Below are 23,920 nucleotides of genomic sequence, written 5' to 3'. Positions count from 1 at the left end.
ATAGTGACAGGAATAGTATTGATATGTGAAAGAAGAGAAAGATCATGAGCTTGGGTAGCATTCTGAACAGTGATGATGCACATGCCACTCTTCAGAGCATGGAAGGAAATATCTCTACCAACATGGCAGAGGAGTGTCTTGCCAATACTATGGTTGGAAAGATAGGCAATAGAGGAAGTCGGTTGTAAAGTAAAGAATTTAGTCCATTGTGCATTCCGAAACTGAGTATGGAACGGGAGTGCTTGATGTGTTATCTTTTCTGAGAAGAACATGGTGGTGAAGCATCATCATCAGGCAATTGTCGTTGGTGTTTAGGAGTGAGACCGGAGTTGGTCCGACATGAAATGGGATGGTGATTCAAAAATTGCCGCACCGTAGAGGGAGGGGCCGGAAGCATAGTCAAAGGAGAGTGGAGGTCAGACAAATTGAAGGAGTCAGTTGAAACCCTGGTACCTGAAGCGGGTGAGGAAACAGCACCAGCAAGAGGTATAGGGGCAGCAGGAGTGTCCAAAGAGTGGTCAAAAAACGAGGCAGGGTCAGAATGGGGTGCGGTATCAAGAAGAGGCCTGGGGGTAGGAGGTTCATGGTTAGGTTACTTCTTTTCTTTTTGTTTTTAAGAAAAAAAAAAGAAAGAAAATAAAAAAAATAATAAAAAAGGGGGGGAGCAGGGAGGAATAGTTCCCAGGAGGAATGAAAGGGCCGGAAATCTCCCTACGTGCCCAAGAGGACCTCAGCACCGCAAGTAGCGCAGATGCAGCATGGAACCCATGCCATACCCTACCCTTCATGCCAGTAAACCAGCAATCCGGGATAGCAACCTCATCTGCTGAGCTACCTTGGTGGACAAAAGAGAGGGCGGCTGGATATCCGCCACAAAGCATACCTCCTTCGGCCACCACCCCCAGAATCCGAAAGGTGGTTTCCAGAGATACACCCGTCGCCCGAAAGACACCCAAAGCCACCCTCCGGGATACTGGAGAGGGATCGGGACATCTCCAGGCGATCCAGATTCTAAGGCAAACTACGCCACCATCAAGAACCTCAAAGGAATGGGATGGATCTCGGTACCCTTTCCCCTACCTAGGAACTAGCACGCCTGTGGGAAAAATCCCAAAGGCCAAAAAGAGGAAGGGCAAAGGGAGGGGTGGGGAGGAGGAGGAAAGAAAAAAGGGGAGGACGGGATAGGGAAGGGGGGATTTGGGAGGTAATTAGGTTCGATCTGAGGAAGGAGACCAAGAGCCTCTTCACCACGCCAAGGAGCCCCCCCTTGAAGAGGACCATTCTGACAGTGGTGGGCCACACCATGTGTGAAAATGTGAAGCCGAGCGTGTAGTCATTCTCCAGTTATAGCACAGATTCCAACGATTCCAGGTTTTATTTTAATATTTTACATCAAATTTGCATACACAAAAATGGAACTTAACAAGTACTGTCTTGGCCTGCAGCACACTGGTGGGTATAGCTCTTAGTTTTGATTATAATAATGTCCTGGTAACCTGAAAATTAACCTGAAATTTATTTAATGTGATTTAACAGGAATAAAAATGTCCTACTATTTTACACAAGCAATGCTGTATGACCTTGTAGGTTTAGTGCTTATTTTTTATTGTAATAATATTTTACACAAAACTATACACATTTTAATTTGTCATCGCTGTATGTTTTGGAACCATTCGTGAATGTTCAAAGCTCATCCACTGAGATTTTGGAACTTATCCGAGTGATTCCTCGATGCTGGAAATGGGTTCAATAACTTTGGTCACAGGACATGCGAACATGCTAATTCTTAGAATTTGATCATAATTCGATACTTTGGTGTTAAAAAATTTTGAAGGTAATTGGATGACACAATCTCATGTCCCATCTACCTCTTACTCTAACAGTAGCTACAACTAGATAATGATCCGATATATCAGTTGCCCCTCTATAAACGTGTACATCCTGGAGCCTACCCACCAACCTTTTATCCATCAATACATAATCTAAAACTACTTTCATTACGTGCTACATCATACCTTGTATATTTGTTTATCCTCTTTTTCATAAAATATGTATTACTTATTACCAAACCTCTTTCTACACATAGCTCAATTAAAGGCTCCCCATTTTCATTTACCCCTGGCACCTCAAATTTACCTACTACTCCCTCCACAACATTTTTACCCACTTTAGCATTAAAATCCCCAACCACAAGTACTCTCACACTTGGTTCAAAACTCCCAATGCATTCACTCAACATTTCCCAAAATCTCTCTCTCTCTCTATACTTCTCTCTTCCCAAGGTGCATATATGCTTACTATAACCCACTTCTCATATCCAACCTTTATTTTACTCCACATAATCCTTGAATTAATATATTTATAGCCCTCTTTTCCTGCCATAGTTTATCCTTCAACATTATTGCTACTCCTCCTTTAGCTCCAAGTCTATTAGAAACCCCTGACCTAATCCCATTTATTCCTCTCCACTGAAACTCACCCACCCCCTTCAGCTTTGTTTCACTTAAAGCCAGGACATCCAACTTCTTCTCATTCATAACATCCACAATCATCTCTTTCTTATCATTCACACAACATCCACGCACATTCATGTAGCTGTACAGCCTGTACTGTCTCCACAGACAGCCCATGCTGTCTGCCAGCTTAGTTCATATTTCGCGCCACTCAGGTGCTGCCCTCTGTAGCCAGGCCTCTAGGTAGGAACGCCAGTCTGCCGGCCCATGCCTCCGCCTCGCTCACACAGCGGCCTAGCAGCAAGACACAAGTACTCCCAGCTCTCTCTCGTGGGCATGGCCCTCCCGGGCCATGGGCACAACACACAAGCCTGTGTACCCACTACGACATTATTAATAAACAAAGAAGCCTCCGAAGACGTATCATTAACCACCTGCTTGCAGCACCTACCGAACAAACCAGTTATATTCAGATTTCCCACTTATTATTACAAGAAAAGGGGTTACTAGCCCCCTTTTTTTTTAACTATATAAATAAATAATAAATAATTTGTAATTTTTATTCATACAAAAAATAGAAGATTCTGTTATGCAGACTACTGCATTATTGTAATAATTGTATAAATAATGCCAACCTAATTATGACTGCGTACTGGAATGGACAACGACCTCATTTGTTTACTCTTGAACGTCGCCAAAGAATCTAGCATTTCTGCTACTTTCAGCTCAACTTAAAGATATTTTTGTCGTGAAACCAATCAAAATCACATTTCTGTAATACATCTTCCATTCTATCAAATGAGACCAAAAAAAACGAGAATGCAACCATAAAAACCATACAAAAATACCACTAAGGGGTGGGTAATGCGCTCGCAAGTGGAGGTTTCACTGTACTTGTTTACCAATGCCTCGGACTTACGACGGGCTCTCTGACCAGTATTCATACCTAAATAATGTATATTAAGAGCTGATTTCCTCTATTCTCTTTATTCCAATATACAGTACACTACTGCATAAACATTTAAAAATATACCAGAAACATTTTAAGTGGTGCAAAGGTGACATTAAAACAATATCAAAGATGGCTGACACAAACTCATTACCATTATAGTATGCTCCTCACTTAGCGATGAAGTTATTTAACGATGAGGTCTTAGGAACGGAACTCCATCGTATAGCAAAGAGAGGATGTACTCTGATCTGTAATTATAATTACGGGGGTGTTAAATCCGTAGGGATTATAGAGCGCCTGTAGGGAAGGAGGGATGGAAGGTATTCAGGCTCAATTCAGGGAACTCGAGCACAGATTTTATTCTTTAGATCAAGAGTCTCTCGCCAGTGTAGATCTGTAAGGTAATCCACCGAGTTTGTTGGCTGAGGGGGGAAAAAAAATTGTCTTGTTTTATTTTCAAATACTGTATGGAAAAAAGGTTTACAGCTGCTGGGTTTCTTAGAAAGTGAGGAAGAAAGTATAAAAGCTTCATTATCAGAATTGGTAACTCCATGGAAAAAGTCTCTTTTCTACCTTGTGAATACCAGGATGCTTCCTTTAGAACAGTCAGAACAAGGCTTAGCTAAACTGCATGTTTAGACAGGAGCACTAAGTGTGCAATTGCCCTCCAATTATTAACAGCAGCAGGCGAAAGAAAAAATGGCAGGAGTCTACAGCACCTATGGAATATGAGAATCGGGTTCAAGCCCAGGAAGGAAAGAACAAGTCCAATTTCTTGGATCAGAGTTCATCAACATGAAGGAACTGTTTTTGAGCGACAAAAAAAAAAAAAAAAAAAAAAAAAAAGCAAAAAAAAAAAAAAAAAAAAAAAAAGGTATTCCAGACAAATAACGAAATAAACCATTGGTTTTTAACATTAAAAAAAAAAAAAGCACATAACTAAAAGGGTCGTATGAAATGTCTGTTACAAATTATAAACACCCAAGACATATGTAGTCTTTAATATAGAGAGAATAAGGTTGGAGGGGGGGGGGGGGGTAAAGGTTTAGTGGGCGAGGAGCTTGGACTTCCAGCAAGCATGTGTGAGCGTGTTAGATAGGAGTGAATGGAGATGAATGGTTTTTGGGACCTGATGACCTGTTGGAGTGTGAACAGGGTAATATTTAATGAAGGGATTCAGGGAAACAGGTTATTTGTATATAGCCAGACTTGAGTACTGGAAATGGGAAGTACAATGCCTGCACTTTAAAGGAGGGGTTTAGGATATTGGTAGTTTGGAGGGGTATGTTATATATGCTTCTGGACTGTTGTATCTGGGCACCTCTGCAAAGACAGTGATTATGTGTTAGTGAGGTGAAAGCATTGTATGATGAAAGTATTTTCTTTTTGGGGATTTTATTTTTTGGGTCACCCTGCCTCGGTGTGAGACTTATTGAAAAAAAAAATATGAACATTAGGTTTGTTTTAATGTCTTTTCAACTACTGTAGATACTATTAGGTCTGAAAGTGAAATAATAATCAGTTTTATTTCTTTGATTATAATTTTTTTCCATACAATTGAAACAATACAGAAACTATACTGATTAAAATATTGCATTCTATGTCAAACATATATCACTCAGAGAATAAGTCAAAAATATCATTTAATTTAAACTATATATTAGTTTATGAACCTGCATAAGAATGGTAACCATATCTCATAAGCTAGTACAATATTTTTAAGTCTTTTAACAAAAAATGCTAATATCCAAAGAGATTAATTAAAGGGTTTATTACAATATTAATTACAATACTTAACCCAGATACAAATGGTTTATAATACCTATGTTGTGTTGAGGTTGAAAAGTCAGGTACTACCTAGCAAATTCCTATGCTTGAAGAAGTATGAGACAAAACTGCCTGACAAATATCATTTAACTTTGGTAATCTTATTGTACAAGTAAATTAGCAATGACAGAGGTAAACCCTCACTCTTATTCGTGTTACCATTTCAGGCTGGAGTTTCAAAAGTGGACTCTACACCATATAACCCTAAGATTGCTTCTGTGGCCAGGGAGAACTTTGCTTTTTTTACATTTGGGCCTGAAAAAAAGAAATAAAAACATTGAAATACTTGCATTTAAATCATACATTTATATGAAGTAACATTAAAACATTCCCCCACCATGAGCTAATACAAGTTCAGGGTTTGCCAAATGCTAAAAACTTCTGAATGCTGCAATTACATTACTGTTTGAAATATAATATTTTCCAAATTCAATTTAATTATCCTTGCTATGGAAATTTCACAGGCATGTCCTTAAAAAACAAAACATTCAAATTCCATGCCACACATCCAAGTGTTAGTACCAACATATTATGATAAATATACCCTCCTCCCTTTTTTTTTTATCCATTCATTAACAACCTTTTTCAACCAATGCCTCAACTTCACGAGTTTCCTTTTCGTCTCTGTCCTGTAATTAACCAAATTTTTCATAGACCTCTGCCCATACATCTGCAACCAAATATCAAAAGATTAATTTCCTCTGTTCTCTTTCCTCCTTTCTGAGTTCACTTTCAACTTCATTCTCTTATACACCCTCCCAACCTATCATTCTTTGCAATTTTAACAACACGGATTTCACATTTTCTGTACATCATGCATTTCCTACCAAACTCGTCCATCATTCATTCAGTAATTTTAAGTTGATGGGGAATGTTAACCCTTTGAGGGTCCGTCCCGTAGATCTACGGCTTTACGTTCAGTGTCCAAACCGTAGATCTGTCATGAGCTCAGCTCACTCTGATAAACTGTGAGTGGTACATTTGGGCCTAGATATGAGAGAATACATCTATGTGGTATGTGTGCACCACATAAAACAGATCCTGCAGCACGCTGTGTATAATGAGAAATCATGATTTTTCGATTAAAACAGCGACTTCGCAGTGTTTTTCCTGTTTTTTAATAGTTCTATTTGCGATTTCTTGGTCTCATTTGATAGAATGGAAGACATATTACAGAAATAGAGATGATTTTGATTGGTTTTCACACTGGAAATGGCTTGAAACTGAGCTCAAAGTAGCAGAAATGTTAAATTTTTGCCGATATTCAAGAGTAAACAAACGACCTCACACGTCTAATACACGCCAGCTGGTGGGTCTAATATGCATTCATAAATATGGTGATGATATTTATACAATTATTACAGTATTGCATAACAGTAAATCTTCTATTTTTTGGTGTGAATAAAAATTCATTGTGAATAAAAAATCAAAATGGAATTTATTTGTAAAGCCTCAAAACGTAACTAATGAACAGAGGAAATGTTAGTTTAGTTCCAGGAATACCTACATTGTTTATTCTGGACCCTATTTTGAAATTGGAATATTTTGAACTTTGTGTTAAATTGGCCAAATTAACAATTTCCGATCACTTTAATTTGTAGTTGAAACAGTTGACTTGGTGATTTCTTGTGCTCAATCGATAGAATAGAAGTAATACTAGTGAAATAGCTAAGAATTTGGTTGACTGGAATAATGTAATTGGCCTAAAATGGGAGTCAAAGTCGGCAAAATAGCTGATTCGTAAATATCGCTGACACATCAAAATTCGCGAGAGCATAATTTCCTCAATTTTCCATCAAATTTCGTACTTTTTATTTTATTACCTTCACAAAAAGATTCTCTACCATTTCATAATAAAAAATAAAAAAAAATTTTTTTTGAAAATTCTTGTGGACACTGGGGCACCACTTCAGATTTGGGCCTTGGACCCTGAAGGGGTTAAACCTAAAACTGCATGCCACTGCTGGAAAATAGGAGAGGGTAGAGGGTTATCAGGCTGTATCATTATAAGGAAAGGCAGGGTAGCTCAAGGTAAATTACTGAGTCCCTTACCACCATCAAAGCACAAAAATTGTGAAGATTTCACTATTCAAATAACCTCTTCACTCACACTTGAGAGTATAGCGCCTACACTCTGTGTAGGTACTGTATTCTCAACATCCAGATTTAAACACACAACCTGCCTTCGATGACATTTCAGTTCAACTTGAACCATTTACAGTCACACTACTGTGACTTTGTAAATGGTCCAAGCTGGACCAAAATGTAATTGTAAGCTCCTCTCTCCTACATGCAGGTTGTGTGTATTGTTCCAGTCACAGTAATGTGCCTTTTAGTTCTCTAGAGCTGAAGTCTGACTAACCAGTATTTTCCCCAAATCCAATCCTAAATGCTACCCTGCTCACATTAACACAAAGCTGAATTCCAAAAGTCACTTATCTCTGCTCACTCTAATACACTTACAGATGTTTGCTGGAGACTTATGCACCTAACACCCACAACTTCCTGTACATCCTCCCTTTAACTGTAGCTGGGACATCCCATGCACCACCACCACTTGCCCCACTTCACATTTCTACACAACCTTATTTATAGTAAATACAGTAAGACATTAAGTATGTAATGTTTTTTTGACATGCATACTCAATTCATGGGTACAGTAATACTTTGTCAGTGCTATACATAGCAAGTTAATCGGAACTAATGCTAAGGCATTTATAGAAAGGAATTTATAGGCGTATCAAAAGAGGCGAGGGTCATCTTATGAATCAGTACATTGACATTAAGAGGGACATTAAAAAGGGGATAAGAAAAGCTAAAAGGGACTATGAAATTAAAGTTGCTAGGGATTCTAAAACTAACCCAAAAAGTTTTTTCCAGGTATATAGAACAAAAGTCAGAGATAAGATAGGTCCCCTTAAAAATAACTATGGGCATCTTACTGACAAAGAGAATGAAATGTGCTCGATTTTAAATAATTATTTTCTCTCGGTTTTTACACAGGAAGACACTAATAATATTCCAGTAATTAATTTTTAAAGTGGGCCAGAAGAAGATACATTATGTAACATCACAGTCACTAGTGAAATGGTTGTGAAGCAGATAGACCAACTGAAGCAAAATAAGTCACCGGGTCCTGATGAGGTTTTTTTCAAGGGTTCTGAAGGAATGCAAAATGGAAGTCTGTGAACCATTAACTAATATTTTTAATTTATCTCTTCAAACAGGTGTAGTGTCTGATATGTGGAAGATGGCTAATGTAATTCCTATTTTTAAAACGGGACAAGTTGTTACCGTCAAATTACCGCCCAATAAGCCTGACCTCAATTGTAGGCAAATTACTAGAGTCAATTATAGCTCAAATTATAAGAAGCCATCTCGATAAGCATAGCTTGATTAATGATACTCAGCATGGATTCACAAGAGGCCAGTCTTGTCTAACTAATTTATTAACTTTCTTCAGTAAAGCTTTTGAGGCTGTTGACCACGATAAGGAATTTGATATTATTTACTTAGATTTTAGTAAGGCATTTGATAGAGTTCCGCACCAAAGACTGTTGAAGAAAGTAGCAGCTCATGGCATTGGGGGAAGAGTGCTCTCGTGGATCGAATCATGGCTCACAGTCAGGAAGCAGAGTGTGTCCATAAATGGGGTTAAATCCGAGTGGGGATCAGTAACAAGTGGCGTTCCACAGGGATCAGTCTTGGGCCCATTGTTGTTTATAATATATATCAATGATCTTGATGAAGGAATTACTAGTGATATGAGCAAATTCGCCGATGACACGAAGATAGGTAGGATAATTGATTCAAACGTAGATGTTAGGGAACTTCAGGAGGATTTAAACAAACTCTACTCTTGGTCAGAAAAGTGGCAGATGCAGTTCAATGTAGATAAATGCAAGGTTCTGAAGCTCGGGAGTGTTCATAACCCTAGTACTTATAAGTTAAATGATGTAGAACTTAGCCATACAGATTGCGAAAAGGACTTGGGGGTTATGGTAAGCAGCAACCTTAAACCAAGACAGCAATGCCTAAGCGTACGTAATAAGGCAAATAGATTACTGGGATTTATATCAAGAAGTGTAAGCAACAGAAGTCCAGAGGTCATACTGCAGCTTTATACATCATTAGTAAGGCCTCACCTAGATTATGCAGCTCAATTCTGGTCTCCATATTACAGAATGGACATAAATTCGTTAGAAAACATTCAGCGTAGGATGACTAAATTAATACATAGCATTAGAAATCTTCCTTATGAAGAAAGATTGAAGACTTGAAAGTTACATTCACTTGTTAGACGAAGAATGAGGGGAGACCTGATCGAAGTGTATAAGTGGAAGATAGGTATTAATAAAGGGGATATTAACAAGGTCTTGAGGATATCTCTCCAAGAGAGAACCCGCAGTAATGGATTTAAATTAGATAAGTTTAGATTTAGAAAGGACATAGGAAAGTATTGGTTTGGAAATAGGGTAGTTGATGAGTGGAACAGTCTACCTAGTTGGGTTATTGAGGCTAGGACTTAGAGTAGTTTCAAATTTAGGTTGGATAAGTACATGAGTGGGAGGGGTTGGATTTGAGTGGGACTTGCACATCGGAGCTTGTTTCTTGGGTGGCATTGAAAATTGGGTTGGTCAAATGTTTGTTAGTGGGATGAATTGTAAAGGACCTGCCTAGTATGGGCCAACAGGCCTGCTGCAGTGTTCCTCCTTTCTTATGTTAAAACTCTAACCTTTTGAGGGTCGATAGGCCCTCTCCGAGACTCGTTCTCAGGGTCGGCCAAATTTAAAAAAAAAAAAAAAATTCTTATGAAAAGATAGAGAATCTTTTCACGATCATAATGACACCAAAAATATGAAATTTGATGGAAAACTTATGGAATTATGCTCTCGCGAATTTAGCGGTCTCGGCGATGTTTACGGATCGGCGATTTTGCCCAATTTGAGCCCCATTTTCGGCCAGTTCCACTGTACTAGTCGACAAAAAACATGAATATTTCGCTAGAACTCCATTTTTTTCTATTGAATGAGTGCAAGAAACCACCCATTTACCAATTTCAACTATCCAGTACAGTGGTCAGAATTTAGCAATTTTGCCAATTTCACACAAATTTCAAAAGATGCCAATTTCCGAATAGGGTCCAGAACAAACAAGAAATACATTCCTGGCACTAAAATGACATTTCCTCTGTTAATTAGTCACGTCTCAAGGCCCCTCTTACATTCTTTTGCTTTCCACTTTAAATTTTTATTCACAAAAAATAGAAGATTTACTGTTATGCAGACTACTGCATTAGTGTAAAAAATGGTATGAATCATATTGGCGCACTTGCAAAAGAATATTAGACTCACCAGTTGACGTGTATTAGACGCTTGGCATGATTTGTTTACTTTTGAACTTTGGTAAAAATCGAACATTTCTGCTACTTTGAGCTCAATTTCAAGGTACTTTTCATTGTAAAACCAGTCAAAATCATCTCAATTTCTATGATATGCCTTCCATTCTATAAAATGAGACCAAGAAAACTAGAATACAACAATAAATACCATACGAAAATACAGTGCAAAGTCGCTGTTTTATTCCCCCCCCCAAAAAAAACGGTCAAAGTTTTTTTTTTCTCATTATGCACTGTATGCTGCAGGATTTTTTTTTATACCGTGCACACTGACCACATAGACCCATTCTTTCATATGGAGGCCTACCAGCTTTCTCCCACTAGATTTGAGGGCGCTAGAATTTAGGCGTACTAGTACGTCAAAAACCCTGGGTCGTAAGCCGTACTAGTACGTCCGAAACCCTCAAAGGGTAAATTTAAACAAAATCAGAAATCTTCCATTCTACTAATACTAAAAGCAAACAACTTCTATTAACCTACCCTCTCCAGTAAACTCCTTCCCATCAATGTCAGCTGAAACACTGAAGTATGGCTTGCTGTCACGCATCATTCGGGTAATATTGTACTGCAGCCCAGGCTTCATCTGATGTAGGACCATGACAGGATGCATGGCACCAGCATTTTCAGGTATCTGCTTGGGCACGTTTGGCACCTTCACAGGCTCTGTTGACTGGAAAGACAAATTTGTGTCCGGCTGAAAAAAAAGAAAAAAAATCTAAAACTTAAAAAAAATCTAAATATGCTCCATGAATTCATATGTGAAACAACTCTCTCCCTACAGACTGGATATTTAATCCACTGTCTAAAGAACAATGACAACATGTTAAAAATATATACAAGTGAACAATATTTAGATAAAGCTAGAGAAGTTTTTGTTGCATTTATGGATTTAGAAAAGGCATATGATGGGGTGTCAGGGGTGCAATGTAACAGATGTTGAAAGTACAGTGGAACCTTGATTCACGAGTTTAATCCGTTCCAGGAGTTAGCTCATAACTCGATTTACTCGTATTTCAAATTAATTTTCCTCATTTAAATTAACTGAAAAGCCAATAATCCGTTCCTGGACCCTGGAGAGACGAGAAATAATACTTGAATATGATACTATTATCAACTGTACGGATTATTTATCTATCACAATTCATCTATGACAAGCATGATTAACACACAAACATGATATATACTCTATAATGAATAAAATTGGCCATAATATGGTGGCAGAGGTAGCGGTGGAAGGATCAGCCATTTCTGTCCCAATTTGACTAGTATCTTCCCATGTTCTTACTGTAAGAGAAAACAGAGTATTTTTGAGGCTAACTGCAGTAGATCACTAGTTTTCTAAGGAAAAGCGCTGAAACAATGTATTTATAGATAAATATCATAAAAACTGTATATAAAGTGTGTATGTACTTACACTTGGAGCAGAGATGGTGGGGGGATGTTGAGGGTGGAGGTATGTTGGGGGATGTTGAAAGTGGGGGGATGTTGAAAGTAGGGGGGATGTTGAAAGTGGGGGGGATGGATGTTGAAAGTGGGGGGGATGGATGTTGAAAGTGGGGGGATGGATGTTGAAAGTGGGGGGGATGGATGTTGAAAGTGGGGGGGATGGATGTTGAAAGTGAGGGGGGATGGATGTTGAAAGTGAGGGGGGATGGATGTTGAAAGTGGGGGGATGGATGTTGAAAGTGGGGGGGATGGATGTTGAAAGTGGGGGGGATGGATGTTGAAAGTGGGGGGGATGGATGTTGAAAGTGGGGGGGATGGATGTTGAAAGTGGGGGGGGGATGTTGAAAGTGGGGGGGGGGATGTTGAAAGTGGGGGGGATGTTGAGGATGGGGGGGATGTTGAGGGTGGGGGGATGTTGAGGGTGGGGGGGATGTTGAGGGTGGGGCGGATGATGAGGGTGGGGGTGGATGATGAGGGTGGGGGTGGATGATGAGGGTGGGGGTAGATGATGAGGGTGGGGGTGGATGATGAGGGTGGGGATGGATGATGAGGGTGGGGGTGGATGATGAGGGTGGGGGGGGATGTTGAGGGTGGGGGTGGATAATGAGGGTGGGGGGGATGTTGAGGGTGGGGGTAGGATCTTGAGGGTGGGGGTAGGATCTTGAGGGTGGGGGTAGGATCTTGAGGGTGGGGGTAGGATCTTGAGGGTGGGGGTAGGATCTTGAGGGTGGGGGTAGGATCTTGAGAGTGGGGGTAGGATCTTGAGAGTGGGGGTAGGATCTTGAGGGTGGGGGTAGGATCTTGAGGGTGGGGGTAGGATCTTGAGGGTGGGGGTAGGATCTTGAGGGTGGGGGGGGATCTTGAGGGTGGGGGGATCTTGAGGCATATGAAGTATTGCCTGGTTAAGTCCATGGAAATAATCATCTTTCTTCTCAGAACTGTTTTTTGCATTTATTTTCTTAGGACCCATGGTTAGAAAAAAGAAATTTGACCAAATGGCTTAAAAATGCAAATATTAAATTATATTAATTATTAGTATTATTATTATTATTATTATTAATTCAGGGAACTGGAGCACAGATCCAATTCCCTAGATCAAGAGCCCCTCACCAGTATTAATTAAGGTTCCTTGATGCTGGTGAGGGGCTCTTTGATCTATGGAATTGTATCTGTGCTCCAGTTCCCTATATTAAAAATATTATTATTATTATAACGAACGCCACCAACTCAGTTCACTGTTTACCTCGCTGTGGGAGCAGTTCTCTCATGCTTCGCTTACATTTTTGACAGTCATTTGGCCAAATTTTGTTTTTCTAAGTATGGGTCCTAAGAAAGTAAGTGTAAAGGACACTGCTGAGAAGAAAAAGAGAATGATTTCCATGGAATTAAAGCATAAGCAAGCAAGATGTCCAAGTTTTAGGGTGAGGGGGCTTGTAACTCAAATGTTGGCTCATAACTCAGATAAAAAAATAACTGACCAAGGAACAGCTGGTATCTCAAAAAACTCGTACGTTGGGACACTCTTAAGTCGAGGTTCCACTGTATATGGAATAGGTAATAAGTTACTAAATGCTGTAAAGATGTTTATGAGGATAGTGAGGCTCAGGTTAGGGTGTGCTGGAGAGAGAGATTACTTCCCAGTGAAAGTAGGTCTTAGACAGGGATGTGTAATGTCACCATGGTTGTTTAACATATTTATAGATAGGGTGGTAAAAGCAAATGCTAGGATATTGGGGAGAGGGGTGGGAATAAATTATGGGGGAATCTAATACAATATGGGAGTCGACACAGTTACAATAGTTAGTGGACGAGTTTGAGAGGGTGTGTAACAGAAGAAAGTCGAAAGTCAACACAGATAAGAGTAAGGTGATGAAGGTATCAAATGAGTTACGTAAAGAAAAAGTGGATATCACACTGGAGAGAGTATGGAAGAAGTGAAAGTGTTCAGATATTTGGGAGTAGACTTATCAGCAGATGGGTTTACTAAGGACAAGGTAAATCATAGAACTGATGAAGAAAGAAGAGTGGGTGGTGCACCGAGGTATCTGTGGAGACAAAGAAGGGAATGTATGAGATTATAGGTACCAACACTTACATGCGTGTGAAGCATGGGTTACAAATGCTGCAGCAAGGAGGAGGCTGAAGGCAGCAGAGATGTCGTGTCTAAGGGCAAGGTTTTATTATTTTTATTAACACATCGGCCGATTCCCACCAAGGCAGAGTGGCCCGAAAAAGAAAAACTTTCATCATTCAGGATAAGGTGTAGTGTAAATATTATGCAGAAAATTCCTAGTTTGAAAAGTGTCAAGTTTGTTCATTTAGTGAGGATGGGGTAAAATAGGACATCATGGAGGGTGTATAAATCTGTACTGGAGGGGTAGGGGTCATCCTAGGAAAGGATTCAGGGTTTTTAAGAGGTTTTCTGTGCAAGGGGGCTTGGATATACAGCAGGCATGTGTGAGCATGTCAGATAGGAGTGAATGGAGACACACGGTTTTTGGGACTTGATGAGCTATTGGAGCGTGAGCAGGGTAATCCATGTATTTTGTGAAGGGATTCAGGGAAACTGGTTAGCTGGACTCTAGTCCTGGAAGTGATAAGTACAATGCCTGCACTTTAATACCCTTTATCGTGCTTGGCCGGGAAAATTCGGTATTAATTACGTGTTTTGGGGGCGTGTCATACTCCGTGCCCCGCGCGGCCAGCTTCCCGTTCTTTAGTTCCAACCAATCACAAGCCTTCCCTGAGTCTCTTCAGCTAAGTACAGTTCGCTTCTGCCGCCTTCCCATTGGTTGAGAGATCAAAATATAAACACTGGTGGCTTGGCTCCGCCCACACACCCATTTTTCCCTCCACCCTTACTAATCTACTCTTGGATTATACATTCTACAATGTCGGTAAGTACTGATTGTTGTGTTTAGTGCTTACATGAATAGTTTAGGCATATTTTGATATATACCTAAAGTCCGTGTGAAGCATAATATGAGTGTAGCATGCAGTTGAAAAAAGTGCAAACATTTTATACCGAATTATTTCAGTCTTGCACGAGTTTCCGGGAATGTCCAATTTTAGTCAAATAAATATTTATAAAAAAATTTCAATTGCATATATGAACTCTGTAGTGGTCTGGATCTATACAGGAGGTTTCTATTGTCCTTCCAGATCAATGAGAAGTTGTTTTATGGGGAGCAGTCCACCAGCAGGTCGAGGTATGTCTGCGTTTCTGAAGAGAGTGACTCAGAAGCAGAGGTAGATGAACCAGAATTGCTGGATAGTGGTGATGAATACTTGCCACCGGATGCACAGGTGTCAAGTGATGATGAGGAGGAAGAAAGGCCAGCCAAAAAACAGAAATTAGTGAAGAAAAAGTAAGGTATTACGATTGCAACTATTGCAGCCACTCGAAGAAATTGGTCACATCCTCATTCCAGTGTTCTGTATGCAAAGTAAATCTGGATAAAGAGTGATAGAAATTGCTTCAGCGACTACCATACCATCAATTAGCAATATAGAATAATTGGTCATCCAAATGAATCTCAGGAATATAGGGATTGAAAGTTGCATCCCTTTGCAATTTGTCATTGTTGAGATTTGCTTCCTTTTTATATTTTTGTAACAATTAAAAAATGTTTTGATTCAAGTTCCATTTATGTTTTTTATATTGTCTGTTTGTATATTAAATTTAAAAAATTGTTTTGGTGTGTTTTATTAACAATTGCAAGTTTTGCAACATAAAATTTTTTAATCACTTTGTCGGGCGCAGCCGGATATTTTCAGTCTCCGGAGATTAGCAATTGCTCGAAAACTAACCATCAGAAATCAATTTATATGGGATCATTGAACTTGTATTGAGTTACTCTATCCACCATAGGGAGTTCAGTTCGAATTTCAAATTTTCGGACCCCTTGCCTGATGAAGGGTTAAGGAAGGGGTTTGGGATATTTGTAGTTTGGAGTGCCACCGTTGAACTGTTGTATCTATGTGCCTCTGCAAAAACAGTGATTATGTGTGAATAATAATGAAAGTTGTTTTTTTTTTTTTTTTGGGGGGGGGGGGTCACCCTGCCTCGGTGGGAGACTGCCCATGTGGAAAATAAAAAAAAATACTGTATTTCAAATGAACAACAGTATCTTACCTTTGCGTCCAAGAGAGGACCACCGAGACCACGACCTCCTAAATGAGCACAAATTGCTTCTGCAAATGCTGCTGCCTGTGGAGACTCTTCTTTAACTGCATTTGTTCCCACAGACTGATTAAGGAATGCTTGATATCCTGCAAAATGAGAAGCAGCTAGTTCCCACAAAAATGGAGCAATTGGGTACATCAAAATGCTTTTACTCAAAATATGCTTATTTAAGTATAATTTATAAGTCTATAGACCATGGATAGATGAATTTATGAAATCCCAAATTCCAGTAAAATAACACTTGATGATTCTACTGAAATTATTACAAACACTTATTACAAAACATGTATGTATGAAAGTATAGTGGTACCAACACTCTTACATGGGTGTGAAACTTGGGTTGTAAATGCTGCAGCGAGGAGGTGGTTGGAGGCAGTGGAGATCTCTTGTCCAAGGGCAATGTATGGTGTAAATATTATGCAGAGAATTCGGAGTTTGGAAATTAGGAGAAGGTGTGGAGTTAATAAAAGTATTAGTCAGAGGGCTGAAAAGGGGTTGTTGAGGTGGTTTGGTCATTTAGAGAGAATGGATCAAAGAAGAATGACATGGAGAGCATATATATCTGTAGGGAAAGGAAAGCAGAGCAGGGGTCATCCTCTAAAAGTTTGGAGGGAGGGGGTAAAGGAGGTTTTGTGGGCGAGGGGCTTGGACTTCCAGCATGTGTGCGTCACTGTGTTAACCCGTAAACGGTCCAAGCAGATTTACGTTCACGTGTAGTGCTACAAACGTACATCTACATTTTTTTACATATTTTCAAATGTAACAAAAAAAAAGTAGATCAAAGCTTTTTTTACACATTTTCAAATGTAAAAAAACAAAAAGAAGATCTACTTTTTTTACATACTTTCAAATGTTGAAAAAACGTATATATACGTTTGGACCGTTTACGGGTTAAATAGGAGTGAATGGAGACAATTGGTTTTTGAGACCTGACGCGATGTTGGAGTGTGAGCAGGGTAATATTTAGTGAAGGAATTCAGGGAAACTGGTTATTTTTACATAGCCGGACATGAGTACTGGAAATGAGAAGTACAATGCCTGCATTTTAAAGGAGGGGTTCTGGGATACTGGCGGTTTGCAGGCATTCTACTTCCCACTTCCAGTACTCAAGTCTGGCTATATAAAAATAACCGGTTTCCCTGAATCCTTTCACTAAATACAGTGGTACCTTGACTTACGAGTTTAATTCATTCTGTGACCAAGCTCGTAACTCAATTTGGTCGTACATGTACGTATATCAAATCAATTTTCCTCATTGAAATTAATTGAAATGCCATTAATTCGTTCCAGCCCTCCAAAAAACTCCCCAATTTCTTAGTTATGGGTTTTTAAATAAGAAAAATGTATTTATAAATAATAAATATTGTATACTCCACCCACCACCATCTCTACTACATCTACCAATCTCACTACTTCACCCACCACCTACACTACTCCACCCACCACTATCTCTACTACATCTACCATCCTCACTACTACACCCACCACTACGACAACTCTACCCACCGCTATCACTACTCCATTTACCACCATAACTACTCCACCCACCTTAATGTTTCTGGAAAAACCAAACAAGGGATGAAGTGCCTCACTACAATCTGGGATTAGTGTGAGAGTATTATTCTTCCAGTTATGTCTTTGAAGAGCTTGTGGGATAGGACGAAATACCTGACATTCCTCTAAGTACAGAGTTGGATTTGATTTCAGATACACCGCCAACTAGTGGCGGAGTATCTTAAGCTTGGTAGTAACTCGGAATTTGGCTTGCAACTCAAAGCAAAAAATCGACCTAACAACAGCTCGTAACTCAGAAAACTCATAAGTTGGGGCACTCTTAAGTCAAGGTACCACTGTATTACGTTGCTCACACTCCAACAGCTCGTCAGGTCCCAAAAACCATTTGTCTCCAATCACTCCTATCTAACACAGCCACGCACACTTGCTGAAAGTCCAAGCCCCTCACCCACAAAACTTCCTTTACCCCCTCCCTCCAACCTTTTCACGGACAACCCCTACCCCGCCTTCCTTCCACTACAGATTTATACATTCTCCATGTCATTCTACTTTGATCCATTCTCTCTAAATAACCAAACCACCTCAACCCCTCTTCAGCCCTCTGACTAATAATTTCAGTAACTCCACACCTCCTAATTTTAACACTACGAATTCTCTGCATAATATTTACACCACACACTGCACCACATCCTCCTCCTCACTGCAGCATTTACAACCCATGCTTTACACCCATATAAGAGTGCTGGTACCACTATATTCTCATACACTCCCTTCTTTGCCTCCATGGATAATGTTCTTTGTCTTCACAAATATCTCAATGCACCACTCACCTTTTTTCTTTCATCAATTCTATGGTTTACCTCATCCTTCATAAACCAATCCACTGACAAGTAAACTCCCAAATATCTGAAAGCATTCACTTCTTCCATACTCCCACCCTCCAATGTGACATCCAATTTTTCTTTCTAAATTGTTTGATACGCTCATCACATTAATCTATATTCACTTTCAACTTTCTACCTTTACACACCCTCCCAAACTCATCCACTAAGTTTTGCAGCAGTACATCAGACACTCACAGCACCTGCATATTAGTACATCAGACACAGTTTAAGAGCTCATCAATATTAACTAGATAGGGAATATTTACAGATGGAGCCTACTTGGACTCTGCAAAGCCTAATCAATGTTAACTCAGCAGTGAGCCAACGGTGGAACTATCATCCTCGGGTAACCTAACTCTTCCCCAAGCGAAGTGAGGAGTCAAAATGTAAAGCAGTGTAGCGCCAGATCTGAGAGAGTATGTTTCCTAATTGTTTACAATTACTAGTAAGCAGGAATAATTCCTGTTAGGATTCATTTTCAAAAATTCATGGAGGGAAAATATATATATATATATATATATATATATATATGAGGTGAATCATAGAATTGATGAGGGAAAAAGAGTGAGTGGTGCACTTAGGAGTCTGTGGAGACAGAGAACTTTGTCCTTGGAGGCAAAGAGGGGAATGTATGAGAGTATAGTTTTACCAACGCTCTTATATGGGTGTGAAGCATGGGTGATGAATGTTGCAGCGAGGAGAAGGCTGGAGGCAGTGGAGATGTCATGTCTGAGGGCAATGTGTGGTGTGAATATAATGCAGAGAATTCGTAGTTTGGAAGTTAGGAGGAGGTGCGGGATTACCAAAACTGTTGTCCAGAGGGCTGAGGAAGGGTTGTTGAGGTGGTTCGGACATGTAGAGAGAATGGAGCGAAACAGAATAACTTCAAGAGTGTATCAGTCTGTAGTGGAAGGAAGGCGGGGTAGGGGTCGGCCTAGGAAGGGTTGGAGGGAGGGGGTAAAGGAGGTTTTGTGTGCGAGGGGCTTGGACTTCCAGCAGGCATGCGTGAGCGTGTTTGATAGGAGTGAATGGAGACAAATGGTTTTTAATACTTGACGTGCTGTTGGAGTGTGAGCAAAGTAACATTTATGAAGGGATTCAGGGAAACCGGCAGGCCGGACTTGAGTCCTGGAGATGGGAAGTACAGTGCCTGCACTCTGAAGGAGGGGTGTTAATGTTGCAGTTTAAAAACTGTAGTGTAAAGCACCCTTCTGGCAAGACAGTGATGGAGTGAATGATGGTGAAAGTTTTTCTTTTTCGGGCCACCCTGCCTTGGTGGGAATCGGCCAGTGTGATAATAAAATAATAATAAAAATATATATATATATATATATATATATATATATATACAGTAAAAGTCAATAGTAAAAAGGTCTTGTAATGGGCATATGGGAAGTATGTTGAAATCCTTTTTATATTTTGATGATCGAACACCAATGGGTTTAACACAAGATTCGCCTAAACCTCCAATAACACAGAAATTCTGTATTCACAAAGACCTCCAGAAATCAACCCTCATGAAATTGGGGGTTCAATTATTCTTATATCTATATATACATTTTTTTTTAACAAGTCGGCCATCTCCCACCGAGGCAGGTGACCAACACTTTCACCTCACTCACACATAATCACTGTTTTTCCAGAGGTGCTCAGAACACAACAGTTTAGAAGTATATACGTATAAAAATACACACATCCCTCCCAAATGCCAATATCCCAAACCCCTCCTTTAGAGTGCAGACACTGTACTTCCCATTTCCAGGACGCAAGTCTGGTTATATAAAATAACCAGTTTCCCTGAATCCCTTCACTAAATATTACCCTGCTCACACTCCAACAGCTCGTCAGATCCCTAATACCATTCGTCTCCTTTCACTCCTATCTAACACGCTCACGCACGCTTGCTGGAAGTCCAAACCCCTCGCCGACACCACCACCTTTACCCCCCCTCCCTCCAACCTTTTCGAGGATGACCCCTACCCCGCCGTCCTTCCCTTACAGATTTATACGCTCTCCATGTCGTTCTTTGATCCATTCTCTCTAAATGACCAAACCACCTCAACAAACCCTCTTCAGCCCTCTGACTAATACTTTTATTAACTCCACACCTTCTCCTAATTTCCACACTCCATATTTTCTGCATAATATTTACACCACACACTGCCCTTAAACAGGACATCTCCACTTCCTCCAACCGCTTCCTCGCTGCAGCATTTACAACCCAAGCTTCACACCCATATAAGTGTGTTGGTATTACTATACTTTCATACATTCCCTTCTTTGCCTCCACAGATAACATTTTTTGCCTCTACATATACCTCAATGCACCACTCACCTTTTTTCCTTCATCAATTCTATGATTAACCTCATCCTTCACAAATCCATCCAGACAGGTCAACTCCCAAATATCTGAAAACATTCACTTCTTCCATACTCCTCCTCCCAATTTGATATCCAATTTTTCTTTATCTAAATCATTTGATACTCTCATCACCTTACTCTTTTCTATGTTCACTTTCAACTTTCTACCTTTACACACTCCCAAATTCATCCACTAACCTTTGCAATTTTTCTTTAGAATCTCCCATAAGCACAGTATCAGCAGCAAAAAGTAACTGTCACTTCCCATTTTATATTTAATTCCCCATAATTTAATCCCACCCCTCTCCCAAACACCCTAGCATTTACTTCTTTTACAACCCCATCTATAAATATATTAAACAACCATGGTGACATTACACATCCCTGTCTAAGACCTACTTTTACCAGGAACTAGTCTCCCTCTCTTCTACACACCCTAACCTGAGCCTCACTATCCTCATAAAAACTCTTTACAGCATTTAGTAACTTACCACCTATTCCATATACTTGCAACATCTGCCACATTACTTCCCTATCCACTATCATATGCATTTTCTAAATCCATAAATGCAATAAAAACTATCTAAATACTGTTCACATGTATGCTTCAATGTAAACACGATCTACACATCCCCTACCCACTCTAAAACCTCCTTGTTCATCCGCAATACTACATTCTGTCTTATCTCTAATTCTTTCAATAATAACCCTACCGTACACTTTTCCTGGTATACTCGGTAAACTTTTTCCTCTATAATTTTTACAATCTCTCTCGTCCCCCTTCCCTTTATATAAAGGGACTATACACGCTCTCCGCCAATCCCTAGGTACCTTCCCATCTTTCATACATTAAACAAAAATACCAACCACTCCAACACTATATCCCCCCCTGCTTTCAACATTTCTGTCATGATCCCGTCAGTTCCAGCAGCTTTACCCCCTTTCATTCTACGTAATGCCTCACGCACCTCCCCTGCACTCACATTCTGCTCTTCTTCACTCCTAAAAGATGGTACACCTCCCTGGCCAGTGCATGAAATTACTGCCTCCCTTTCTTCGTCGACATTTAATATTTCCTCAAAATATTCTCACCATCTACCCAAAACCTCCATCTCCCCATCTACTCACTCCCCCTACTCTGTTTTTAACTGACAAATCCATTTGTTCCCAAGCCTTCTTAACTTGTTTAACTTACTCCAAAATTTTTTCTTCTTTCTTTCAACGCACTAGCCGTATCCCACTGAGGTGGGGTGGCCCAAAAGGACAAACGAAAGTTTCTCCTTTTAAATTTAGTAATATATACAGGAGAAGGGGTTACTAGCCCCTTGCTCCCAGCATTTTAGTCGCCTCTTACAACACACATGGCTTACGGAGGAAGAATTCTGTTCCACTTCCCCATGGAGATAAGAGAAAATAAACAAGAACAAGAACCAGAAAGAAAATAAAGAAAACCTAGAGGGGTATGTATATATATGCTTGTACATGTATGTGTAGTGTGGCCTAAGTGTAAGTAGAAGTAGCAAGATGTACCTGAAATCTTGCATGTTTATGAGACAGAAAAAGGGACACCAACAATCCTACCATCATGTACAACAATTAGACTTTCATTTTCCACTCACTTGGCAGGACGGTAGTACCTCCCTGTGTGGTTGCTGTCTACCAACCTACTACCTAATACTGCATTTTTAAAACTATTCCAACCCTCTTCAACCCCCCCACTACTCATACCTGCACCAGCTCACCTTTCTGCCAATAGTTGCTTATACTTCACCTACCTACTTTGCACTATATTTTCGTATGGTATTTATTGTTGTATTCTAGTTTTCCTGGTCTCATTGTATAGAATGGAACACACATTACAGAAATAGAGATGATTTTGACTGGTTTTACAATGAAAGGTACCTTGAGAGGGCCTGTGGACCCTGAAAGGGTTAAGCCTCTTACTTTAAGTGCAAAGTTAGAAATGATTAAACTTAATAAACTGACTCTTTTGGGTTAGCTTAGGTATTCTACACACATGCTGTTAAACATGATAATCTATGTAACTATTTGTGTATACCTGAATAATCTTACTAACAAGGTATGTCAATGGCTGAGATAGGCATCAAATAGTTACATATAGCAGCATGTGTGTAGAGAACCTAGGATAACCCAAAAAAGTCAAAGTGACTTATTGCTGACATGGAAAAACTTTTACACTGCCACTCACCTTTCACACATCCACATTAACCCCTTGACTGTCGCAACCCCTAAATCCTGAGGTCTCTCCTGGTGTCACAAAAATTAAAAAAAAAAAAAATAATTATTTTTTCTTATGAAATGATAGAGAATCATTTCCCGATGGTAATGACACCAAAAGTATGAAATTTGATCTAAAACTTACAGAATAACGTTCTCGCTAAGTTAACGACCTCGGCGATATTTACGAATCTGCGATTTCGCCCACTTTGAGTCCTATTCTTGGTTAATTCCGTTGTTCCAGTTGACCAAACTCATAGCTATTTCTTTAGAACCCCATTTTTTCTATCGACTGAGTACAAGAAACTGCCAATTTACTAATTTCAACTACCCAATAACATGGTCAGAAATTTGCAATTTGGACAGTTTCTCGAAAATTAAAAAATATGACAATTTGAAATAGGGTCCAGAATGAACAATGCAGACATTCCTGGCTCTAAAATAACATTTTCTCTGTTCATCAGTCACATCTCCAGGTCCCTCTGATATTACTCTTTCTTCCTATTTTGAATTTTTATTCAAACAAAAAATAGATTTACTGTTATGCAGACTACTGCAGTATTGTAATAACTGTATAAATAATGTCAACCCATTCATGACTGCATATTAGAATGGCTAGTTGGACATTTATTGGACAATGACATTTGTTTACTTCTGAAC

At 39.6% G+C, this 23,920-nt stretch overlaps 1 protein-coding gene across 3 annotated transcripts in view; it reads right to left on the bottom strand.

The window, feature by feature from the left end:
* Positions 1-4,927: 4,927 nt before the first annotated feature.
* The window catches only part of LOC128696495 (double-stranded RNA-specific editase 1), a 66,258-nt gene continuing 47,265 nt past the window's right edge, over positions 4,928-23,920 (bottom strand). For all 3 annotated transcript variants that reach the window (XM_070094724.1, XM_070094725.1, XM_070094726.1), the window contains 3 exons: positions 16,212-16,348; positions 11,111-11,324; positions 4,928-5,487 (listed from right to left, as the gene is read on the bottom strand). In XM_070094724.1, the coding sequence (XP_069950825.1) occupies positions 5,396-5,487; positions 11,111-11,324; positions 16,212-16,348 (443 nt within the window). In that variant the 3' untranslated portion in view covers positions 4,928-5,395. The remainder of the gene's footprint in view (positions 5,488-11,110; positions 11,325-16,211; positions 16,349-23,920) is intronic.

This window comes from Cherax quadricarinatus, chromosome 47, assembly GCF_038502225.1.
Source record: "Cherax quadricarinatus isolate ZL_2023a chromosome 47, ASM3850222v1, whole genome shotgun sequence".
NCBI lineage: Eukaryota > Metazoa > Arthropoda > Malacostraca > Decapoda > Parastacidae > Cherax > Cherax quadricarinatus.
Note: the sequence above shows the minus strand (reverse complement) of the source record. Positions and strands in the feature narration are given on the sequence as shown.